The sequence below is a fragment of the Sebastes fasciatus genome, chromosome 22, assembly GCF_043250625.1.
Source record: "Sebastes fasciatus isolate fSebFas1 chromosome 22, fSebFas1.pri, whole genome shotgun sequence".
NCBI classification, from domain to species: domain Eukaryota; kingdom Metazoa; phylum Chordata; class Actinopteri; order Perciformes; family Sebastidae; genus Sebastes; species Sebastes fasciatus.
In genome coordinates, this window is record NC_133816.1 from 19109397 (window position 1) to 19130566 (window position 21170).

The following is a 21170-nucleotide window of genomic DNA, read 5'->3' on the forward strand; positions in this document are numbered from 1 at the left end:
CATCAAGATAAAAGGCTGTAAGAGCCAGTATCTCTCCCTATAAATGACGTCTGTTCCTCTTTATGTGGTTAATGTTTTTCATGGAGGGGAAACTGTACAAAAGATTGTGTGTAGAATTGTTAATGAATATCAAATCTATACAAATGTTTGAACATATTTACCTAAAATACGTAATACAGTCTATTTTGCTGAGCTCAGTGCAATATGCAGATAGGTTTTCAGTAAGTGCATGTAGTGTCGCTGTGCACAGTGGGTCAGGGGTAAAGAATGTTGTTTGTGTTACAAAAGATGGAGGCTAATAAACCCAGAAGTGGATTTTTGCTGAGTGGAGAGGAGGCTCACGTGTGCTTATTGCTCCATGAATGACATCACTGTCATATGATGTGCAGGTGCAGGTCATATGATGAACTGCTGTTATTACTCCATCGAGTACATACATTATTTGCATTTGCAAACATATGCATTTGACTTTTACACAATAAAAGTTGAGGTCAATCATGCAGTTTTACTATATTTATAACATTTTCTCCTTCATTATTATTATTATTATTATTATCAACACTGGCTGCATTAATCTGGGCGTTTTCTGACTCATGCACCAGCGTGATAGGTTTGAAGGAGAAAAGAGCAGAAGAACAATACTTTGTTATCATAATATATAGTTACATAATCGGAAATGTTGAACAAATGTTTGTCAGCGACAAATAAACATTAAAAAGACTGGCTGACCTTAACGGTGTACAACGGTCACCTGACTGGCTGAACTACAGTATTCATATTGAGGCTGTGTATTCAATCACACCCCCTCAATTAAGTTCAAATAATACCTCTTATTCATTTGTAACCTGCTTACATACATTTTGAAAGTCACTACTCATGTTGTCTACAAGTTTTTTTTTATCTGCAGTTGAAAAAAATCCAACAATTGTGTATTATATATATATATATATATATATTATTATTTTATTTGAAATGTTGATTTTGCAACAAAGCTGAACAGCCAATGTGAGGGTGTGAATTGGGGCGATGTAGGATCAGATCTCCACAGTGCTGATGATGGAAACTTTTCATGAAGCACGAGCTTAACAATAAAGATTATGTAAGTCAGTCAGGTCACATGTGATAACTGTACTGTCAAACCAGTTAGACAGCAATCCAGTCACACAGTGAAGAGACAGTGATTGATTACAAAAACATAACGTCGGCCGTCGGCCTAGTTTTTTCGGCCGATTCAGCATGTTGAATCGGCGAAGGCGCTCGTCGATGAAAGACTCTGATTGGCTGTTCAGCTGAAACGAATCAGTGCACGAGAAGAGAAAAAGGACATGGGGAAAGCAAGCTAACAAGTAAAGTCAAGCGGAAAAACACAGAAGGCTCTTCTCATTTTTCATCTTCATCTCATCTGATCATTCCAATACACGGATATTTTCCCAGCGACATCTGGAATGAAGCTAAGTGGTGAGTGAGAGTGGTGTGAAAGTGGTCGTCCAACGCCGCTTTGTTTCATGTATGTATCATAACAACGGTCTTTCTGTTTCCCTTTTTTGAATGACGAATACAGACTACCGCGACCTGCTGGAAGGGAGAGTTATTAGTCTTTGCAGTGTGTTTGAGTGCAAATTTTAGGCCAAGACAGCGGCGACGTGAGAAAACGCGAAGTTCGTTGATGTTGGGTTGGTGTGTCTGGGCCTTAACAATCGACAAATCTGACTGATTCTGCCTTTAAAGCTTCAGTAGGAAACATGTTTTTGGCATTATTGGGCAAACATTCCATAATAACCTTCATCAGCATATTGTAATTAAAGTGTTCTGAGAGAAAACTAGACTTGGTGTAGCCTATGAACTTCCTCTCAGGTGTAGACTGAGAGGAAGTTCATAGGCTTCTTGATAGGTCAACTTCCAACTGAAGTGACAAACACAAACATTATGCAGTATGAGGATGTTGTGTGGGACGCGATTTTAAGGAGCACCGGAGGACACCGGAGGACACCGGAGGACACAGAGGCACATGATTTCTTTCAGATTACCTGTCTCATGCACTACTGTCAGAATATAGCGACCGTTTTATAAAAATAACTTTTTTCTAATCATATTTGCTCCATTTCTACCCCCTGCTGCTTTAACTGGGAACACAAACGCTCCACATCGGTAACACCTCCAAGATTCTAAGGCAGAACATGTGTCTGTCTGACCATTGGAGGTAGTTTGAGCAGCTGGCAAATGACATTGCAGTCTGGCCCATGCTGCTCGTCCAGGAAGTACCTGAGGCCTCTGGCAGCAAAGTTGGAGGGGCATCTGGGGGTCTTGGTGGAGTGAATCTGGGGGTCAGTGAGGTAGGTCAGCCCTTTGCCATTGGCTGTCACCCACCCTGTGAAAAAAAGGAAGGAGAATGAAGAACTTTTATATATATATATATATACATATGTATAACTTTATCTTTCCCATATGACAAGAATACACCATAGGTCTGTGGATGACATACCTTGCAGGTCTACAACAACTTCCTGGCGGTCAGAGAGCAGGTAGGTAAAGTGTCCAAAGGCAAGGCCATATTCTGTAGCCTTGAACTTCTCTTCCTTCTTTCCAGTGTTGTTGGTCAGTTTGACAAAGTCTCCAAGCATGTAGGGCTCCACTGTTACGCAGCCCGCAATCTCGTTTCCATTCAGAATCTGTTCACAAGTACAGAAAACAAATTAGGAAATATTTAAAGGTCTTATTGATAACATTTTTATGTAGACGAATATTGAAAAAATATACATTGTGAATTAATAATTTTAAAAAATCCTGGCGGGTCCAAAATGAATGTTTTGTTTATCTCTGCGGAAGATATCTGACATTTGGTTCCCACTTCTAGCAAGGCTTGTGAGCCAATAGTAAAATGATACTTCTCTGGGTCGTCAGTTAGTGTGGAAAAAACGGATAAATGGCTGAGATTGACGGTAAGTGCCTGGCAACGACTTGTTGTGAAGTAAATGCAATGAAACCGGGGAGGGAGGATGCAACATCTATCATCTGAATGTTACTAATTGTGCCTTTAAAGCCCGTCTTTAACATGGCTTTGCAGTATAATTTCCTTCTGTAAGCCAACGGCTTTATTGTGTCTCTACAGGTAAATTACATGTGGTGTTGAGTGTTCTGTCACTACTCAAAGTGGAAGCGTTGCACAAGAGGTATTTAGGCCAAAATGGTACATTTAATCCAGAATACAAGTTCTTTTTTTTGTGTGTTTTAGGGAAGTGCTAAGACAATAAAGATAACTCACCCATTGAGCAATCATTTACTATTATTTATTATAATTTCCTGTTTTCCCTTTTTAACAGCTCATAGTACATTCTAGACTGATAACTAACAAAGTACCGGCTCTACTACTGGCTTGAGAGTACATATCTAGCTGTAAATTGACAACTGGAGGGTGGACTGGGGTATTACATTTTGAATTTCAACCAACACTGCTCGAAGGCTGCTGCGGGCTATTCGGCACTCTGCTGCGTCTGAAGTTATATATTTGTGTAGGGGGTCCTATTAAAGTGGTATTTATGAATGAAGGGATTTTAATTCTAATGCAGCAACTGATAATTGTTTTCTCCCTAAATTAAGTAAACCTTTATGCATTTATTTTTATGTTTGGCCTCACCAATAGTGCTTCCGAGGGAATGAAGAAGATCTGAGCCATCACTTCCTTGTCGTAAAGACTCTTGTTGAATTCAGTCACATAGTACTGGGCTGTCATCTGTCTCTCCACATCTTTCAGGTGAAACTGGATCTCCTTTGGCTTCAAGTAATCTTTCCCCACATAACTACACGGACATAAATACACAGACGAAGTGAGACTTTTGTGTTCAAATTGTGCCTAGAACGTGCAGCTGCATACCTGCTTAACCGTTCCTCCTGGTGTAAAAACTGCACCCATATTGCCATCCTCTGCTTGCCCTCCATCCCCATCAGCTCCCCGATGTAAGCACAGGTCTCCCTGGCTGTCCATAGTCCTGTGGCTTTGGAGAACTTTAAATGAAGAGCACCTAAAAGAGATTAGCAGACAGTTGCAATCATACAGTGTGTTCCCGTCCTCGTACTTCCGTACTTACACTTACTATTTTGAGTGCATAAGTACGTTCACATTGTGAAGTATGGCAAAATGCAGTGCACTCAAAGAACCCAGATGTTGTACTCAAAACGGTCAGATCGTTGAGTGTGGAACGATGGACACTTTTCACACTCAATTGTCAGTCTGTGATTACAATTCATGGCAATCCATGCATTAGTTGTTGAGATATATCAGTCTGGACCAAAGTGGTGGACCAACAGACCGACACTGCCATCCCTAGAGCCACACTGCAAGTGGGGCTAAAGAGATGTACTGATGAAATAGATAAATTTAAACAACAATGGGAATTCAAACTTACTGTAGGCAGCTCTGTGGTCCTTGAGTTTGAATTTTGTCTTGTCACTCTGAAGTCTCTTCAGCAGACATTCATGGCAAACCCCAGCCAGTAGGGCTTGGTAATCCTGCTGGGACAACAAATACTGACTCTCGGGGACAACACCAGCTACAATGCTGTGCTTGAGGCAGCTGTAGCACAAGGGGTTCTTCATCTGAGGGACATTTACTTTTTCTGAAGAGGTAACTTCACTGTGTGGCGGCCCACTTTGATGCTCCTCCAGCATCTCAAATGAACTCTTTGTGGAGGTTTCAGTGGAAGCACACTGGGACAGGTTTGGGTGTGGGGTTGCTGAAGAGTTCTTGGTAGGTTTTACAGATACTGAGTCAACTTCAGTGTCCTCATTTGGGTCAACATTAAGGCTCTCCGGAGGTCTGAACTCCCATCCAGATGTGTGGTATTTGTGTGTGGGATCATGAGCTGAATCACTGGTTTCAGAATCGAGGGTTTCCAAGAGGAAGAAGCTCCCATCAGACTCTGGTGACTTGCTGCTTCCTGCTTTTGACAGGCTGCTTGGCTGAGGTTTTCCGTTTGTGGCGGAGATCAGGTCGGCTGAAATTTTCTCCCACGACGAGTGGGAACCGAAACTGTCACCGAGTGAGCTGGAGGTTGTCCTGAGGGCCAGCTGGGATAAGGATAGCGCTGCTCCCTCAGCTGCCGACGGTTTCAGCGCAACGCCAACGTCGGTCATCCGAGCCTCATCGGTGCCCTGCGTCTCTATTCCAGCTTGTATCACTTCAAACTTCTCTGAATCACCGCTGGAATTGGAGGAGGAAGTGGCAGGTACTGGAGATCTCAGGACTGTTTGGGAACCGACACCAGAGTTACGACTCTGGAAGTTTTGCTTCTTGTTTTCATCAGCAGGTTGTAGCATGCTGTCTGACCCATCATCATCATCCTCAGTGGTCAGACAGCTCTGATTACGTGCATTTGCTTCACGTTCAACGGCACTACTTCCTGTGAAGCCGCTGGGCCTTGGAGACCCTGAACTGCTCAGGGAGAAGTTCTGCCATGAAGATCCAAGGTTATCAGTGCTTTCTAGTGTGGGACACATGTCAGGCTTTTGAGGTGGGTGCACATGAGATGAATCTGAACCTCTCTGTTGTGGCTCTGACACTTTGCAGGCTTCAGTGCTACAATCTGTGTTCAGTGTACAAATGGTCGTCCCCAGTGCAGAAATACATATCCCACCAGAACACGCCCCATCTATCTCGTCTTTGGTGCCCTTACAGTTTGTGCTGGTTGTCTCGCACAGTGACGCATGATACTTTTTGAATCTCTGCATCACCTTGGCGAAACCCTCCAGAGTGAAATTTACAGATGTGTCTTTGACGTTTCTGTAGCTGTCAGGGATGAAAGACCCCTTGTCTGAATTAAGGAAAGGCTCCACTCGCAACAGACGTTTGACTTGAGCGACCAGTTGCATGATTTCAGCACAGAGGCCGTCTTTGTCTTGAGTATCTGCATTGCAGTAATCATAGAAATGTGCTAAAGCTTTTTGGCAAGCTTGAGTTGCCTGCGCCACAACCTCCGGAGGAGTGCCGAGCCATTTGTGAGTGACGTTGAGAGAATAGGCGGCTTTAAGGAAGGTGTGAAGCTCCTGCTTGCTGGTGACCAGCTCGCCCTCTGCTTTGGTGAGCAGGCCGATTGCAAATGCCTCTCTGGCCTGCAGGAGGAAAGACTGCGTTTGAGAGGCAGGGCACTCCACTGAGAAACTGTACGATAACAAGCAGGTCCCTTGAGTTGCCTAAAGATGGTCAGAGAGAAGAAGAGGAAGAATTAAAGCAGCAGTAACTAAGATTTAACCTCTTCAGAAGTGTCAGATTTTTGAGAAATCATGATTTATGTCAAGTAACTGTTGTGGAACAACTTACCACATTGGTCAACACATAGAGTGAAGTGTACTGGCTGTATACCACCGCCATCTTAGCTGCCTGGGCTGCTGAAAGAAGACGATGACTCCTGTCCCCAAGTAAAGACTGCTCCAAACAATCAGACAGATGTAGACAAGAAATTATACAAAGCCAACGATATTAACGGGAGACATCCCAGGCACAAACATTGTTTTTCATGCACTGGTCAATTTTGATATTTTGGGCTATTCTGCTTCCATAACATGTCTTCTTTCAGACTAGTGGAACTTTGTCTATTTGCGTCTGCAGATTTCTCTTAAATTCACCAAAAGTTAGCATTAGATAATGCCTCATTTGCATATTTAAACATTAAATAAAATATTGTAATACAAACATTTTTTTTGTCTTAATATAAATAATCAACTGGGGATGTTTCATGGTGATATCTATTAGTTAAAATGTTTTACCCTCTTCATTTGTAGTGTCTTGCAAAATGTATGGAATTTTACAATACATATCTTTATTCAGAAATCTCCACGTCAGTAGCACTAACATAAATCAAACTTTCCAGTTTTATTTCTATCTATATTCTGCAGGTTTTTACCGAGGGGTTTGTTCATATATCATTCATAGCCTGATTTTTAAGTCATGACATGGCTGTTGACAGTATTTTCTGATTAATGGTATAAAAAGGATGAAATGATAAAAAGAGATATCCAAAATACCCTCAGTAAAAACCTTTGACTCTAATATGTCAACAAAATGAAAGAATAATTTTGAACCTGGTTTTATCCAATATTCAGATTTCTTTTCTGGAAATGTATGCAAATTAGCACATATTTAATAAGCCAATACCTCATTTGCATATTTAAACATATTTTATCCCCTTAAAAAACATCATTATATCAGATAAACTTACCAAATCATTATTTGGATTAGTCCTAAAAGCGTGGAAGTCCTCATCATTCATAGACACCAATATGTTGGCCAGTATGCCAAGAGAGGTTCCAATGCCCTTTAACATATACAGACATGCAGAGCAGAGGTTTATATGTGGATGTTTGTGCATGTTTTGCATGTTGTGCAAGCTCATAACATGGCAGCTGTGATGGCAATATTGTGGTTGTGTCTCTGACCTTTTTATCAGGTTGAGGAAGTGCGTAGTAGCCGACCAGAGAGGCCCAGATTAGCTCCGCAGCCTCTAGCCACAGGCCTGAAACGGAGAACAAAACAGCCGTGACATCAACGTATCAGCGGAGTGAACTATTTTCTTTCAATCAGGATGAATATCTTACCTAGCTTTTGCAAAACCATCCCACGTACTTGAACACTAACAGCCTGGACAAGAGCCCGGTCACTTTCAGAGTGGTACACCCAACATCCTGTATAAGAAAACGAAGATTTGCCTTTTATTTAACTTGTCAAAAAAACATCATAATACATCATTAAAGGCAGATAGAATAACCCAGCACCTACCTGTGGCCCCGCTCTTGTTAATCAGACTGCTCAGTATGTATTCTGCCTTCTGTAGTTTGCCTGTGGGGGATATGATTGTCATTTTTAACCAGCTCTGTATAACTAAACCAAACATCAAATAACTCTATAAAGACTATGTGTAATGATGATAAAGACTTTTCACATTTCCACGTCATGAGTTTGCATATTATTTCCCAAAACAATAATTGGGATGATGTATGAAGTGTTACTCATGCAGTCACATATATTTAGTGCCAGTGGCTCCCTACAAAACTAAGATTGAAGTATACATCAGATCGGCAATACGTCATCTGCAGTAGGCTCGCATGATCACGCCAATCCTGTGTGAAAACAATCCCGTTTCCTTCGTAGACGGTAACAGAGTCAACAGAAGAAGTTGAAACATGTCTCCAAACTTCTACTTTAAACAAACCGATAAGTTATAACGCTATGCTGAAGAGTTGCTGTGTAGTTGGTTGCACCACCAATAAATCCAAAAACGCTGATCTCTGATTTGTTCCTCTACCATGTCCTAAAAAAGATGTAATAGAGGGGCTTTATGGCTCCAAGCTATAGACTAGACCAGCATGGCTTTATGGCTCCAAGCTATAGACTAGACCAGCATGGCTTTATGGCTCCAAGCTATAGACTAGACCAGCATGGCAACTAAATAAACTAAACAGTTGGCTATTAACACGTTGGTTATTTACACAAAACCCTTTGCCTGACGTGATTCAATCAAATATGTAGAGATGTCTGTATAAGCAATATTCAGCCACTGTGTTGGATGGGGGAAGACTGAAGGGACCTGGTGGCGATCAACCTTAAGTTATTTAGGTATCGTGAACGCTCGGGTTCAGGCAAGAGATGAATGCATATGAACTTGTCAAAATTACAATCCAAACATACGTCAAATTGCATTAAAGTCTATGGGATCTTCAGTTTTTCTATCCCCCAAAAGGGGGCGCGGCTTTGACTTTTTGCACTGTACCAGAGTTCAAGTAGACTCTGGCCTGTCGTATGACCAGCTGGGGGGCCACAGGGCTGTCATGGTGGCGTCTGTGGAGCAGCTTGGTGATCTTCAGCAGCCGGCTGGACTCGTCTGTCCAGTAGAGGAAGCGGTCGACAAGGAAGACCACGGCCAGCGCCGTGCTTGCCTCCCGAGCCGCGATGGAAGCCTTTAGAACAGCCTGGAAACACAGAAAACATAAATATACGTAAGTAATTTGTTTTCAGTGACACCACACAGAGAACCATTACGTAGCCGTGTCATTATTACCAGTAGCTGAGATAGGTGTTTGCTGATGAGGTCACTGAGGTTGGTCTTGTCAGTGGCACTGACTGACTGTTTATACTGCCACTTCTCCGGCACAAAGGGCCACTTCATCTCCATCGCCTCCTGCAGGAGAGAGGCCAGCTCTGCACACAGCGAGTCTACGGGAAATAAGTGGTATTTCATAAGTCAAGCCAGTTTCTCATTTATTTGGGAAGTCGGTCCTCAGAAATTTTTAAACAATCAGAAGTGGGCCTCAAGGTACAAAATGTTGACTACCCCTGTTATAGGCTATGTGGACTGGGACTGGGTCATACTGAGTTTAGGGAGAGGTACATAATGAGAACTGCCCCAGTTTGTGCTACTGAAAAGCATCAGCTAAACAAAAGGAAATCCCCTCAAATTCAAACCAACTCCATGTTGGATTCACTGATGCCTTTGTCCCTGATTCTCAACACAAACCATATGTGTGTGGATCTTACGTAAGCGTAATTCCACCACCAAATCTCTTTACTCAAATCCCAATCTGACTTCCTCCCATGCCCAAATGAAAACTGAACAAATAGCACCATCTGGTGTCTGACCTCTGCAGCTACAGTAGTCCAGCCTCTGTTCTTCCGTGGGCTGGGTGGACTTCGGAGCTGCTGCCACTGCTCTGAAGCACCCCTCCAGTAAATCCCCCACCTCCTGGCTGTCCATAGTGTTTAGTGTTGCCTGGGATGGATGGAGTTCCCCGTTTCTTGGCCTCTTCACCCCTGTTCCTGTATTAAAGTGATTCAAGAAGGGGGGGTTCCCGTGGAATGACCAGACTGCTGTTGAGAAAGGATTGCACCATCAGGTCAGCGGTTTGATCAGCGCTGCCTAGTTTGATTGTCTGATCGGAGTTCGCAAGTGATTAACAGCTGCCTCCGTTGAATGAACAGACAATAGGAACGCTCTCTTTCTGAAATGACCTTAGCCTGACCTTGGCCAAAGTCTCCTGTCACAGATTTTTTAAAGCCTGAAAACAGAGCCATGATGAGGTGCAGAAGTCTAGTTTTCTCTCAGAACACTTGAATTACAATATGCTGAAAGTATATTCAAATATGAATCAATAGATATATATATATATATATCTATTGATTCATATTTGATCAGCACTGTCTAGTTTGACCACTTGATCGGAGTTTGTGAGTGATTGACAGCTGCTCAGAGAAGGTAAGGCTCCAGCTCGGCTCTGATTGGTTGCTTTCCTCCGGTCTGTGAAATCTTGCAGATGCCATTAGGAGCACCGGAGGACACCAGAGACACATGCTTTTTTTTTTTCAGATAACCTGTCTCATGCACTACTGTCAGGATATATTATGAAAATAACTTTATACTTGTCATAAAGCTATTATGTACACACATTTGTGGAAGTTATCCTCTCAGGTGTAGACTGAGAGGAAGTTCATAGGCCACTTCATAGGTCAACTTCCAACTGAAGTTTCCCAAAAGTTTCTCATCTGGGATACTTCTCTCAAAAGGACATTGTTTGTGGTCTTGTCATGGACAATAACAAAGATGACTTACTGCTGAATAACATTCTTGGGAAATTTTATTTGCACAAATCCAAGTATATGAAAGTGAAACCAAGGTTTAATGAGTTTCATTCTGAGTTTCTTTCTTACATAAAAGCCCTTAAAGTCATGCAAAACAAAAATGCATTGAAACTTCTTAGTATAATAGAATATTATGAATTACAGGTACATTTATTATTATTTTCATGTATAATTTTACAGATTTTATTTGTTCTCGTTCTGTATGCACTTTGTCCCTTTACTCTAATGCAATGATCTATGAGCCATGTTGTTTGTAAATTTGAATTTGTTCAATAATAAACACACACACACACACACACACAGAACAAAACAAATCTACACACACACCTAAACAGGAGAGGAAGTTATTGTTGTTTACAGTATGTTGTCACATTTAAAAACAAACGTGAAGCTTAGCAGACAAGAGTTTCTTTTACTATGATGTCTCACTGATGAAACATGACTGTCATAAACAGTAATTAAAGCAATTAAACAAACACCTACTGTTGCTGTTGTCTCCAGGTTCTCCTCTTCTTCTTCCTGGTTGGGCAGGACTTTAAACTGATGCCTTCATATGCTGTCGGAAATATCGCAACTCCAAATTGAGAGCGCTTGTTGCACGATTCCTTTCACTCTTCAGTGATTACAAGTGTGATTATTACTGGTACTACTTCTTCTCCTTCTTTGGTGTTTATTGGCGGTTAGCAAACCAGCTTAAATGTGCATTATCTCCATCTACTGGACTAGAGTGTGTAGAAGTAGATTGGCAGGAAATAAATAAATAAATAAATAAATAAATAATTATCTCCATTATTCCTGTTGCCCTTAAATAATTAATTATTAGACTGTGTACTTTCCTAGCAGATGTAATATTTCCATCATTTAATTTGTTTTCTTCAATAGACTTTATTTTAAATTTGTAAACAATACAAAGCACAATTAAATCAACACATAGGTAAACAATACATATAAAGGAAATAAAGGGATAAATAAAAACAAACATTAAAATAAATAAATAAATAAAAAAGTAACATAAAAACACAAAACATGCCAGGGGTTAATATAAATAAATAAATAAATAAATAAATAAATAAATAAATTCTCTCCATTATTCCTGTTGCCCTTAAATAATTAATTAGAAGACTGTGTACTTTCCTAGATGTCTTTCCTAGCAGATTCCCCAATGTAATATTTGCAACATGTAATTTGTTTTTCCAATAGACTATTTTAAATTAGTAAACAATACAAAGAACAATTAAATCAACACATAAACAATACAAATTAAGGAAATAAATGGATAAATAAAAACAAACAAACATAAAAATAAAATAGGCTAAATAAATTAAAAAAAGTAACAAAAAAACAGAAAACATGCCAGGGGTTAATATAAATAAATAAATAAATAAATAATAGTAATTTAAGTAAAAACATTAAACAAACTCACCATTTTACCAGCCTTTTTTACTAAAAATAAAAATAAAAATAGGCTAAACACTAGATAAAATGTCAAAATATATGAGGTGCATTTGAAGGCAGCACGCCTTTGGAAGTGTAGACATGTGTCTGAGATTATCAAAGGATTATTTTGGATTGACATTTCGCATTGATACTGCAGAGCAGCTCAACATGGATTGTTTATATGGTGCGTAATGATGCGTAATAGCATCAACGTGCACAACAAGCATGTGCAGCCTGTGTGACCGTGGTGTTGCTGTGCTGCTGCCGATAGGAGGGACTGTCTCTCTTCTCTTCTGCAGTGTGATAGTGAGCTGAGCTGCACAGCTGGAGCACGAGCAGAGGGCTGGCACGCGGGTTCCAGCTGCGAGCAGAGAGGACTGGAGAGCTTCTGATGCATCACATCCAATATAGAGCAGGAGAGGACTTGTGTGCACTGGTATAGGGTTAATGTGCTGTGAAGAAACACACACACACCTGCAGAGACGCGCCTGCATCAACTCCTCCAGAGTGCGTCTCCTCTGAGGACTTCTTGGGTTTCGATCATCGATCATCGATGCTGCTGCTGGTGCTGGTGCTGGTGATGTAACGCTTCTCATCTCGGTGCTCAACTCCACAAACTGTCATCACCTCCTCACCCAGAGCATGGGACCCTTCAAACTCTAAAAAGGTAAGAAATGTGTCATAACTTCCATGCTGAGACATTTCAGATGTCTGTTCTTTCTCTGCATGCTCAGACACTTCTATTTAGAAGAAACCCACCACAGTGTAATGCTATGTGCCTGTCTTACAGTGCACTCCTTGATATATCAGTGCATTTTTGTGTTGCACACAGTTGATAAGCTCATGCAAGGACTTGTCTTCTTGCAGCATCAGCCACAGCAATGTCAGAATCTCTATTTGTGGCTGCAACTTTGTGTTCTTGCTGCTGACCGTCTTGGCCAGGTCTCCCTTGGAAAAGAGGTTCTTAATCTCAATGGGACTAACCTGGTTAAATAAAGGTTAAATAAATTAAAAAATAATAATATCAGTGCATTGTTGTGTAGCAACAGTTGATTGTTGGAACATGGAAGGACTTGTCTTCTTGCAGCATCAGCCACAGCAATGTCAGAATTACCATGTTGACTCATTTGGGAGTCATAAATGTACTTTGTGTTGGAAAGAAGTAGTCACAGCTGTTGTGCTAAGACTTGCAGAATACATGGGTTGCACCATACAGATGTCTTTTATATCTACTAGTTGAACTAATGGAACTAAAGGGTCAGTGCACGGTTATTTTCAAGAGGAGGACTGAGTGAGCAGAGTAGAGGAGGATGCAGGAACGCCTACTGCTAAAATTAGATTGAGGGAGTGGCAGGGTCTTTATCCTGCTGTGACTGGTGGTGAGAATGATGGTAAACAAAAGTCTGATGGCATGCAAAGTCATGGCTTGACCCATCTGGGAAGGTAGAGAGGGAGGTGAGGTATCCATCAAATGGCACTGATGATAACTTTCAAGACCCCTGGCGGCTCGCAGCTAATAACCAATAAACACCTGTGTGCTGATGAGAATTCTCCGTGACTGGAGGCCACATCCCAGCTCATTGTGAGTCAGCCTTGGCTGCTGAATTAAACAAGCAGGTCAGACCAACCTTGCTCTCTTCCTTCAATAAGCCCCCTCATTACATGTTCTCTTATACAGGCTGCAGACTGCAGTGATTCAAGGTGATTTTTTTTTTCTCTCCCGCCGCCCTCAAAGCCAGCAGGGATTAGGAGGCATCTTCGAGAGCCGGGGGTTGCTGATTACTTGCTCTACAACAACTTCGCTTATACTTCACCCCTGCCCTTAGCCGCCCACGTTTTGATGTCAGAGCGGTGGGATTTTACTTGTAAGCCGAGACCGGCTGCGTGTCTGGGCATTCGGAAGTCTTAGCAGCTGTAGTTTAGTTTTGCAGCTCATCACGCCCTTATGGGACACAGAAAAGTCACTTCGGTGTTTTTCAATGCATTTGGCCCGGAACTGCATGTTGCTGATTAACTGCACCTATTTTGAATATCGGACAAGCTGGCTTTGTGCACTTGGTCATCGAGATCAGTATTTGATTCCGAGCATGCAAATGTGGCAGCCATTGACATAACTGGGGCTGTCTTCAACCAAAGAAATAGTCGACTAGTACTCATGATTTTGTTGAGTAGTTGATTTAAACGACAGATCTGTGACACTGAGTTTCTCCACAAAGAATAACACCACTTTAAAAAAGGGACCTAATATGCTTTTGTGCTTTTCCTTTAGTGTGTTATATAGTTATTGTGCATGTAAAAGGTCTGCAAAGTGACAAAACCCAAAGTCCACGCCAAAGGGAGTTACTTTCCCCCACAAAAACACTGCTACTAAACTGCCTGAAACGCCTCGCTTGAAGTCCCGCCTTTTCTTCCGTAACGTGGTGATGTCACCAAGTAACACATTTGCATAATACCTGGCTAGCGGCTAGTTTTGCACGCCCTCAAACAAAGCTAGTTAGAGCAGAGCTGGAGCGGAGTCCGATGAGTTTGGTTTGGTTGACAGATCACAACAGAGTGGACCAGCTGACCAATCAGAGCAGACTTGGTAAAGCGTAAAGTGTTTTTTGAACATTAAAGCATGTAAACACATTCTAGTAGAAACCCAAAATACAAGTATACACCTAAAAATAAGCACAATGTGCTCTTTAAATCTTGTGTTTACCAGCGATGTGCTCATTAGTTTCTTAGAAATAAGTCATTCAGCATGAAAAAAGCATAAAAAATTACTAATCGATTAACGAAAACTTTGTCGACTAAGACCAAAACAACCGATTAGTCAACTAATCGACTAAGAGGGGGCAGCCCTAGCTGTCACCAAAGCACAAATCAATAAAACAATAAGTCTGAAGTTAATTTTATCAGACCGTAAATTATTTGATCAGCAGTTACCCAATGTTCTCTGTGATCTCACATTGCCAACAAGTGAAGTAGTGCTTGACTAGAAAGATATAGGACTTTAAATAGAAAGGATTTCAAGGATTAAAAGTGCCTTCAGCGTAGTGGTAAAATCAAGTACAAGAGATTTAAAAAACAAGCCTCTGCATCTCTATTTCTCCTTTCTCTCCTCCGCTGCCGCAGTGCAATTACTTCAGGCCTCTGGAGCGGCCACCCTTGATATTTAGCATCACTTCCAGCCACCTCCTCCACCTCAACCTGCAGCGGTGTTGCACTTGTCATGAAAGCCAGCCATAATTGGATCTATTGTGCAGGGCTGTTGCTTTATGCCAACGGACCAACAAGCAACAAATATGAGAGGAGGAGGAGAGGGAGGAATAAAACTAATGCAGAGCAGAGGGACATAGCGAGGAAGAGGGAAACAACACTCAATCAACACAAGAGAAAAATCAAACAAAGAAGAAAATAATTACAGAGAGCAGACAGGAGCCTCAGCTCAGCCAGACACGTGTGCTGGATGTTCGCCATCATTGGGGTGTAACGGTCCAGTGCACTTTCTGCCTCTGGCCGCTGCCTTCCATATCTCACTTTTCATCAGCTAATCCCATCTATTCGTCCACAGCCTCTGTGCTACACTCCTAATTACCTGTACCAACTTTACCTGCTAGGCTGAATTCACACCAAGCATGTTCGAAGCCAGACTGGGGAGTGCTTACTCCTTTAGATCATGGACAGTGGTACCCAAATAACTGCATTTATAGCTCCAGTGTGTAGGATCTGGCGGTATCTAGCGGTGAGGTGAGGAGATTGCAACCAACCTTTGAAGCCTTTCCTGTGTACCAAGTGTGTTGGAGAGCTACGGTGGCTGACGCAAAAATGCGAATGGCCCTCTCTGGAGCCATTTGGGGCAGAGCCAGTGCGTAGAGTGTGTGTGTGTGTATGTGGGAAGTGAGTGTTGAAGCAAGAGAGAGAGAGCGGCGGCGACAGGCGCGCGTAACGTTATCAGCTCTGGCCCAAGCAGGAAAAGTTGACAGAGTTTGGTTTGTCCGTTCTGGGCTACTGTAGAAACATGGAGGTGAGCTCCCTTTCTTTATTTCTTTATTTGTTAATTTGTTACCTCAGAACATAAAATGAGGAAGGGCGCTCACCAGCATTTTTTTGTATTTATTTTTAATTTATTCATTAATTTTTTTCAGAAGGTGGCACCCTAGGCGACCGCCTATGGCCTATGCTTTAAGCCAGCCCTGAGCTGGCCCACTGTTATGATTGGTCAACTGAACCAAACTCTTCGGATTCCGCTCCAGCTCCGCTCTAACTATCTTTGTTTGAGGGGGTGTCAAACTAGTCGCTAGGCAGATATTATGCAAATGTGTTACTCAGTGACATCACCACGTTACAGAAGAAAAGGCGGGACTTTAAGCGAGGCAGTTCAGGAGCTGTGTTTCTGTGGGGAACAGAGTAACTCCGTTTGGCGTTGACTTTGGGCTTTGAAACTTTGCAGAACTACATGCTCAAAAAACTATACAACACACTAACGGGAAGGGAAAAAGCACAAAAGCATAATAGGTCCCCTTTAAACACGAGAATTTAAAGACATGCAGCATAGGCAGCTGGAATCATATTTGGTTTGACTCCCACTAGCTTGGCAGGACAACAGTGATCCTAAAACTATGTAAATAAATGATCTAATTGTGAGTGGATGTGATTTGTCTTAATGCGAACCGGGTCACTTCTAAACTTCCCCCATTGGTTCAGTCCAGAATAAGTAGTCCTCTATACTCTGTCTCTGTCCCTGCGTCACCTCATCTGCTCCCATGAAAGGGCAGAGACCCTGTGAAATCTCATATGTCAATGCTCTCCTCACCTTTAAAGGCATGGACGCAGAAGAGAGGGAGACATAGGAGGGGAAGGTAGCTGTTGAGGGAAAGTGTTCAAGCTATAAATCAAGCTGTGTCTGGAATTAAATCAGTCAGGGGGGAACACAGTAGTGGATGAGCCTGGTGGGAGGGCGGATCGAAACTCACTGGCTGTATCTAACATAGTGTAGTGATTACTTAAAGCAGTGAATTAGCAGTGATGGAGATCGCATGGCTGATTAGTTTCTGGTTTCAGTTGACTGGCATCATTCTGTGCTACAGGTGTTAGGCGTGCCTCACTTTCAGAAAGGGAATCGAAAAAATTGTACACAACGCCTGTGGTATCCTGCATCTGCAATCAAAAAAGTGCATTCTTCACTTGGAGAGTGTTTGCAGTCTGTAATCTCTCACGCTCTTTATCTGAATGCACACAATGAATGGTGTATTATGACTGCAGGATATTGTGGGGTTTGTGGTCTGCTCAGGGATGCAAGCTGCTTTAGGGAGGAATACATAAACAGGAACTAGTCAGTACTAATGTTGTTTAAAAAGCCTGCAGGGGTAATGAGGAGGCTGACTGGCTGGCTGGGTGAATCTGAAACTCTGACTCCTAGCATACATGAAACTAGTTCAGAATGAGTGTTACATAAAACCACCCTGAGCGCGGCTCTGACAGGCAGGAGGAAATGAAGCAGATAAACAATGCAAAGAAGACATTAGTCTCCACTTGTACTGTATGTGCCCTGTTGTGCAAACCACACGTTTCTTAGAAAACACAAATTGCAAAAATAGAAGTGTCAGCATCACTTGGTGCCTGAGCCCAACCAACGGCTGTTTATGGGTGGATGTTTTCCTGCAGCTACACAGTGTTTCTGCATGGAGGGTGGGCCTCTGGTGCCTCCGGGCAATGGAGTTGAAGCTCGCTGTTAAGGAATAGTTTTACATGGTGGGAAATATGCTTATTTACTTTCTTGCCAAAAGATTGGTGAGAAGATCGATACCTCTCTCAGGCATGTGAGTGGTATCAATCCTCTCATCTAGCTTGGCAGGAAAGCAAATAAGCGTACCTATTTCCCAAAATATCGAACTTGAAGGCTGGAAACAGCGAGCATAGCTCTGGTCAAAGATAATAAAATACATTAAGCTAACCTGCTGCTGGCTGTGCTTCATATTTACTGTACTCTAGACAGAGTCATTCACGTTTTTGCGTTGGCTACTGTAGTTCTTCTACACACTTGGCACACGGGAGAAGTTTCAGCTACCGCTAGATGCCACTAAATCCTACACACTGCACCTTTAATTTGTGGAAGCAGAAATTGTCCAACAATTCATATTTTTTTTTTCCATAAATCATATTTATTTCCGATAAATCTGCTATGTGGTAAATCCATTCTTCTCGTAAACACGATATTTTCAGTTACATGGAATTTATTCACCCGAGATGAAACAATAGGAAGTGAGATTCCTGACATCAGCATTGCATAAAAGCAGAAAATGCCTCCCGCTCTGAAATTATTAGACGGTTGGCAGGAGCGGTCTGGGTGTTAACCGCGAGAAACAAACTCTAACGTTCCATTGCAAAAGACGATGCATCACGTTTGCTCTTTTACACAATAATTCATGCTGCCTCCGCCTTTCACTCATCACACAGCGAGAGAAGGAAGTTATGTGTGTGTCAGTGAAATAAGTGACAGAGTAAGAAAAACTTCTAATGTAGAGAGAAAAACGTAACTAAGAGTATTCATTACACTAAGAAAAAGCCTCTGTGTATGAGATTGTTCAAGTTGAAAATGCACATACAGTCGCCACATGTCACACACGCATACCAACACACACCCTTCCGGTATTTGTTATGAAGCAAACTTTCACATCTGGTAAAAAGGACAGAAGTTTGAGCAGGAAGCCTGAAAACAAAGCAGCAAAAACAATGTGACACAATGATACATTGTTGTGTTTAGGACGGAGGAGGAGGAAGATATTATAACAGCGCATGGGAGCTGCAGCAATGCCCTTTCTGTCTCACATTACACTTTTCATTTGTTGAGTCAGAAGGTTGAGATGTGAGATATGAGAGTGTGCCAGATGTGGAACAGGATGCGTGACATTTTTTTGGAGGACGTAATAATACATTACACTCTAGCAGCTGCTATGTTCCAGCAACACATTGTGAAATGTGCATATTTTTCTCCTTAATCTTCTGTTATTTCAAGGTTATGAAAAAATGCTGCTTGCCTCTTTCACATATACAGTATTAGTTTTGCTTTTGAGACAGATTCAAGCTGTTTTGTTTTCCAACATTACTATCCGTCCCTAGTTGATACTTTCCCTTCTTTAGCAACAATCTGTTTCCATGTTTGACTGGGCTGAAGCAAGGTTGAGTACGCTCTCTTCCTGCCTCCCAGTCTCTCTCTTTATCTCCCATTCCACCGCCTCCCCACCCCTCCATCCCAGAGGAGCAACTGTAGCCGCTAATCTCCGTTCGCAGCCGGTGCGCCCCCACCGATGTGGCATTCTGCATGTCCAGGGAAAAGGAAACGTTTCCCTTCCTGCTCTCGGTACCCTGCAGTCTGTAAATAGAGCCTGTCACCAGCCGCTCTGTAGGCCTCTCTGGAGAACTATATCTGTCCCGTCATGCGACACCCTAGCTACAACTTCCTGAAACAAACCACGGGGTGTTGGGTAAGAGATACGGGTGGTGTGTGTATTAACATGAAGATTTGTATGTGTTTTTGCAGTCATGTAATTCTAACCACCATGACCTCACACGGACAGAAAGATGAGATAAAGTGCAAATTACTTGTCCTCACTTTGGGGTCAGAATTACAGTCAATAAATTACCACATTGATGTGAGATATCATTTATATAGTTACCACATGCAAACAAGCTTGTCTGCCTCTACCAGCTTCAAACTACATTCACACTGTGTGCCATCAGGTTGGATTTGTTGAATATCTAAAGCTAAAATTTTGGCCCATTGGTGCATTTGAGCTACAGGTAAACAGTAAACGCTCACAGTGACAATGCTATCATGCTCCTGTTTAGCAAGTAATATGTTTATCATGTTCACCATCATACACAAAATTATTCAACGAATTGTCATACAACGGTTCGTATGATATCCTACGAAAAGTTTATTGAAGATTTTTCGTCAATTTCTGCTTTAGTCTTTTTAAAATAAACTTCTGTCTTCACAGCAAACAACTTTGGTAGGTTTAGGCAACAAAACCCCTTAGTTAGGTTTTGGAAAATACCAACTTGGTTAGGTTTAGGCAACAAAACTACATAGTTAGGTTTAGAAAAATACCAACTTGGTTAGGTTTAGGCAACAAAACTACTTAGTTAGGCTTAAGAAAAGACCGTGGTTAAGTTAACTTACATACGGAAGTTATGTGACAAATAAATCAACGTTGACTCCTTGTTTCAAACGGGACAAGAACACCGTTCTCCTGGGCGAAAGTCAGATGTCTTTTGACCCACCCCGGACCTCCTCCCTAAGTGCCGTTTGTTGTTTTTTTATACTTCCTTGTTCACAATTACGTGGATTACATACAAATTGATTTTGTGGGATACTGTATCCGAATTATAGTGCATTACTTTTTGTAGGTATAGCTACGAACAGAGTATGAGAACAGTCTGATTTATTGGGTGAGTTGTTTTGACCTGCAACTCTAGACATTATATCCTAATGACTAAAGTAAGTCCATCACTCTGGTCGACGTGATGGACTGACCAGCCAACCAACACTGCCATCCTTGGAGCACCGCCACTACTGTGGCTAAAATGCTGGAGATTGAACCTTTTAACATGTCTGTGTGAGGCAGAATGAACTTCCTGCCTAATCAGAGTGAATCAATGCGTCCCCATCTTTTAGCTCATCCCCATTATCCATGAAAACATCAATCAAACATGTTTCACCCAAATGCCAGTGGGGAGGGAATAAAACTAAATCAATGTCTGTATGGCGACTGTGCATCTAGCTCGGGGTATTTACCAGCATGGAAATGAGCCCATTATGGGAATATCAATAGCAGGATGGATGTCATTACCCGTGCGTCTGTCAGTGTCTTATCATCAATCAGTGCTATAGTGTCAATTTGAAGACATGGAAAGGTGTTGAAGATTTATGCAGCCAGTTTCATTCTCATGTGTGGGCTTTGTAAGAAGGCATACTTAGCATAGTCTGATGTGATTTAGGCAGGAAAAGGGTATGTATGCGCAACATAATTTACTCCATTGGATAGAAAATATATACTCACTTTACACAAGTATTTAAAGGGGACATATCATGCTCTTTTTCAGGTTCATACTTGTATTTTGGGTT

The 21170-nt window shown here is 41.9% G+C and overlaps 2 protein-coding genes across 8 annotated transcripts in view; one reads left to right on the forward strand and one right to left on the reverse strand.

The window, feature by feature from the left end:
• Window positions 1-2001: 2001 nt before the first annotated feature.
• alpk1 (alpha-kinase 1) lies at window positions 2002-11228 on the reverse strand. 2 transcript variants are annotated; one of them, XM_074622843.1, is made up of 14 exons: window positions 11105-11228; window positions 9626-9853; window positions 9048-9202; window positions 8760-8958; window positions 7769-7828; window positions 7588-7674; window positions 7429-7505; window positions 7212-7307; window positions 6314-6418; window positions 4404-6186; window positions 3872-4019; window positions 3635-3797; window positions 2483-2669; window positions 2002-2368 (listed from the first exon to the last, which is right to left on the reverse strand). In XM_074622843.1, exons 2-14 carry the CDS (start codon window positions 9738-9740, stop codon window positions 2166-2168), a joined length of 3378 nt encoding a protein of 1125 aa, XP_074478944.1. In that variant the 5' UTR covers window positions 9741-9853; window positions 11105-11228; the 3' UTR covers window positions 2002-2165. The 2 variants fall into 2 exon arrangements, with proteins under 2 accessions (XP_074478944.1, XP_074478945.1); XM_074622844.1 differs by having other exon boundaries at window positions 9626-9850; window positions 11105-11203.
• Window positions 11229-12572: 1344 nt separating this feature from the next.
• LOC141761406 (RAS guanyl-releasing protein 2-like) overlaps window positions 12573-21170 on the forward strand; it is a 40392-nt gene continuing 31794 nt past the window's right edge. For all 6 annotated transcript variants that reach the window (XM_074624817.1, XM_074624816.1, XM_074624818.1 and 3 more), the window contains exon 1: window positions 12573-12725. The gene's annotated coding sequence lies outside the window, so the exon portion shown is untranslated. The remainder of the gene's footprint in view (window positions 12726-21170) is intronic.

What these genes read in the sequence shown, in the direction of transcription:
- alpk1 (XM_074622843.1), bottom strand. Translation starts at nt 9,740, where the DNA reads ATGGACAGCCAGGAGGTGGGGGATTTACTGGAGGGGTGCTTCAGAGCA. An exon ending in GGACTACTGTAGCTGCAGAG is followed by an intron (nt 9,203 to 9,625) that starts GTCAGACACCAG and finishes TATTTCCCGTAG; the next exon opens with ACTCGCTGTGTGCAGAGCTG. An exon ending in AACACCTATCTCAGCTACTG is followed by an intron (nt 8,959 to 9,047) that starts GTAATAATGACA and finishes CTGTGTTTCCAG; the next exon opens with GCTGTTCTAAAGGCTTCCAT.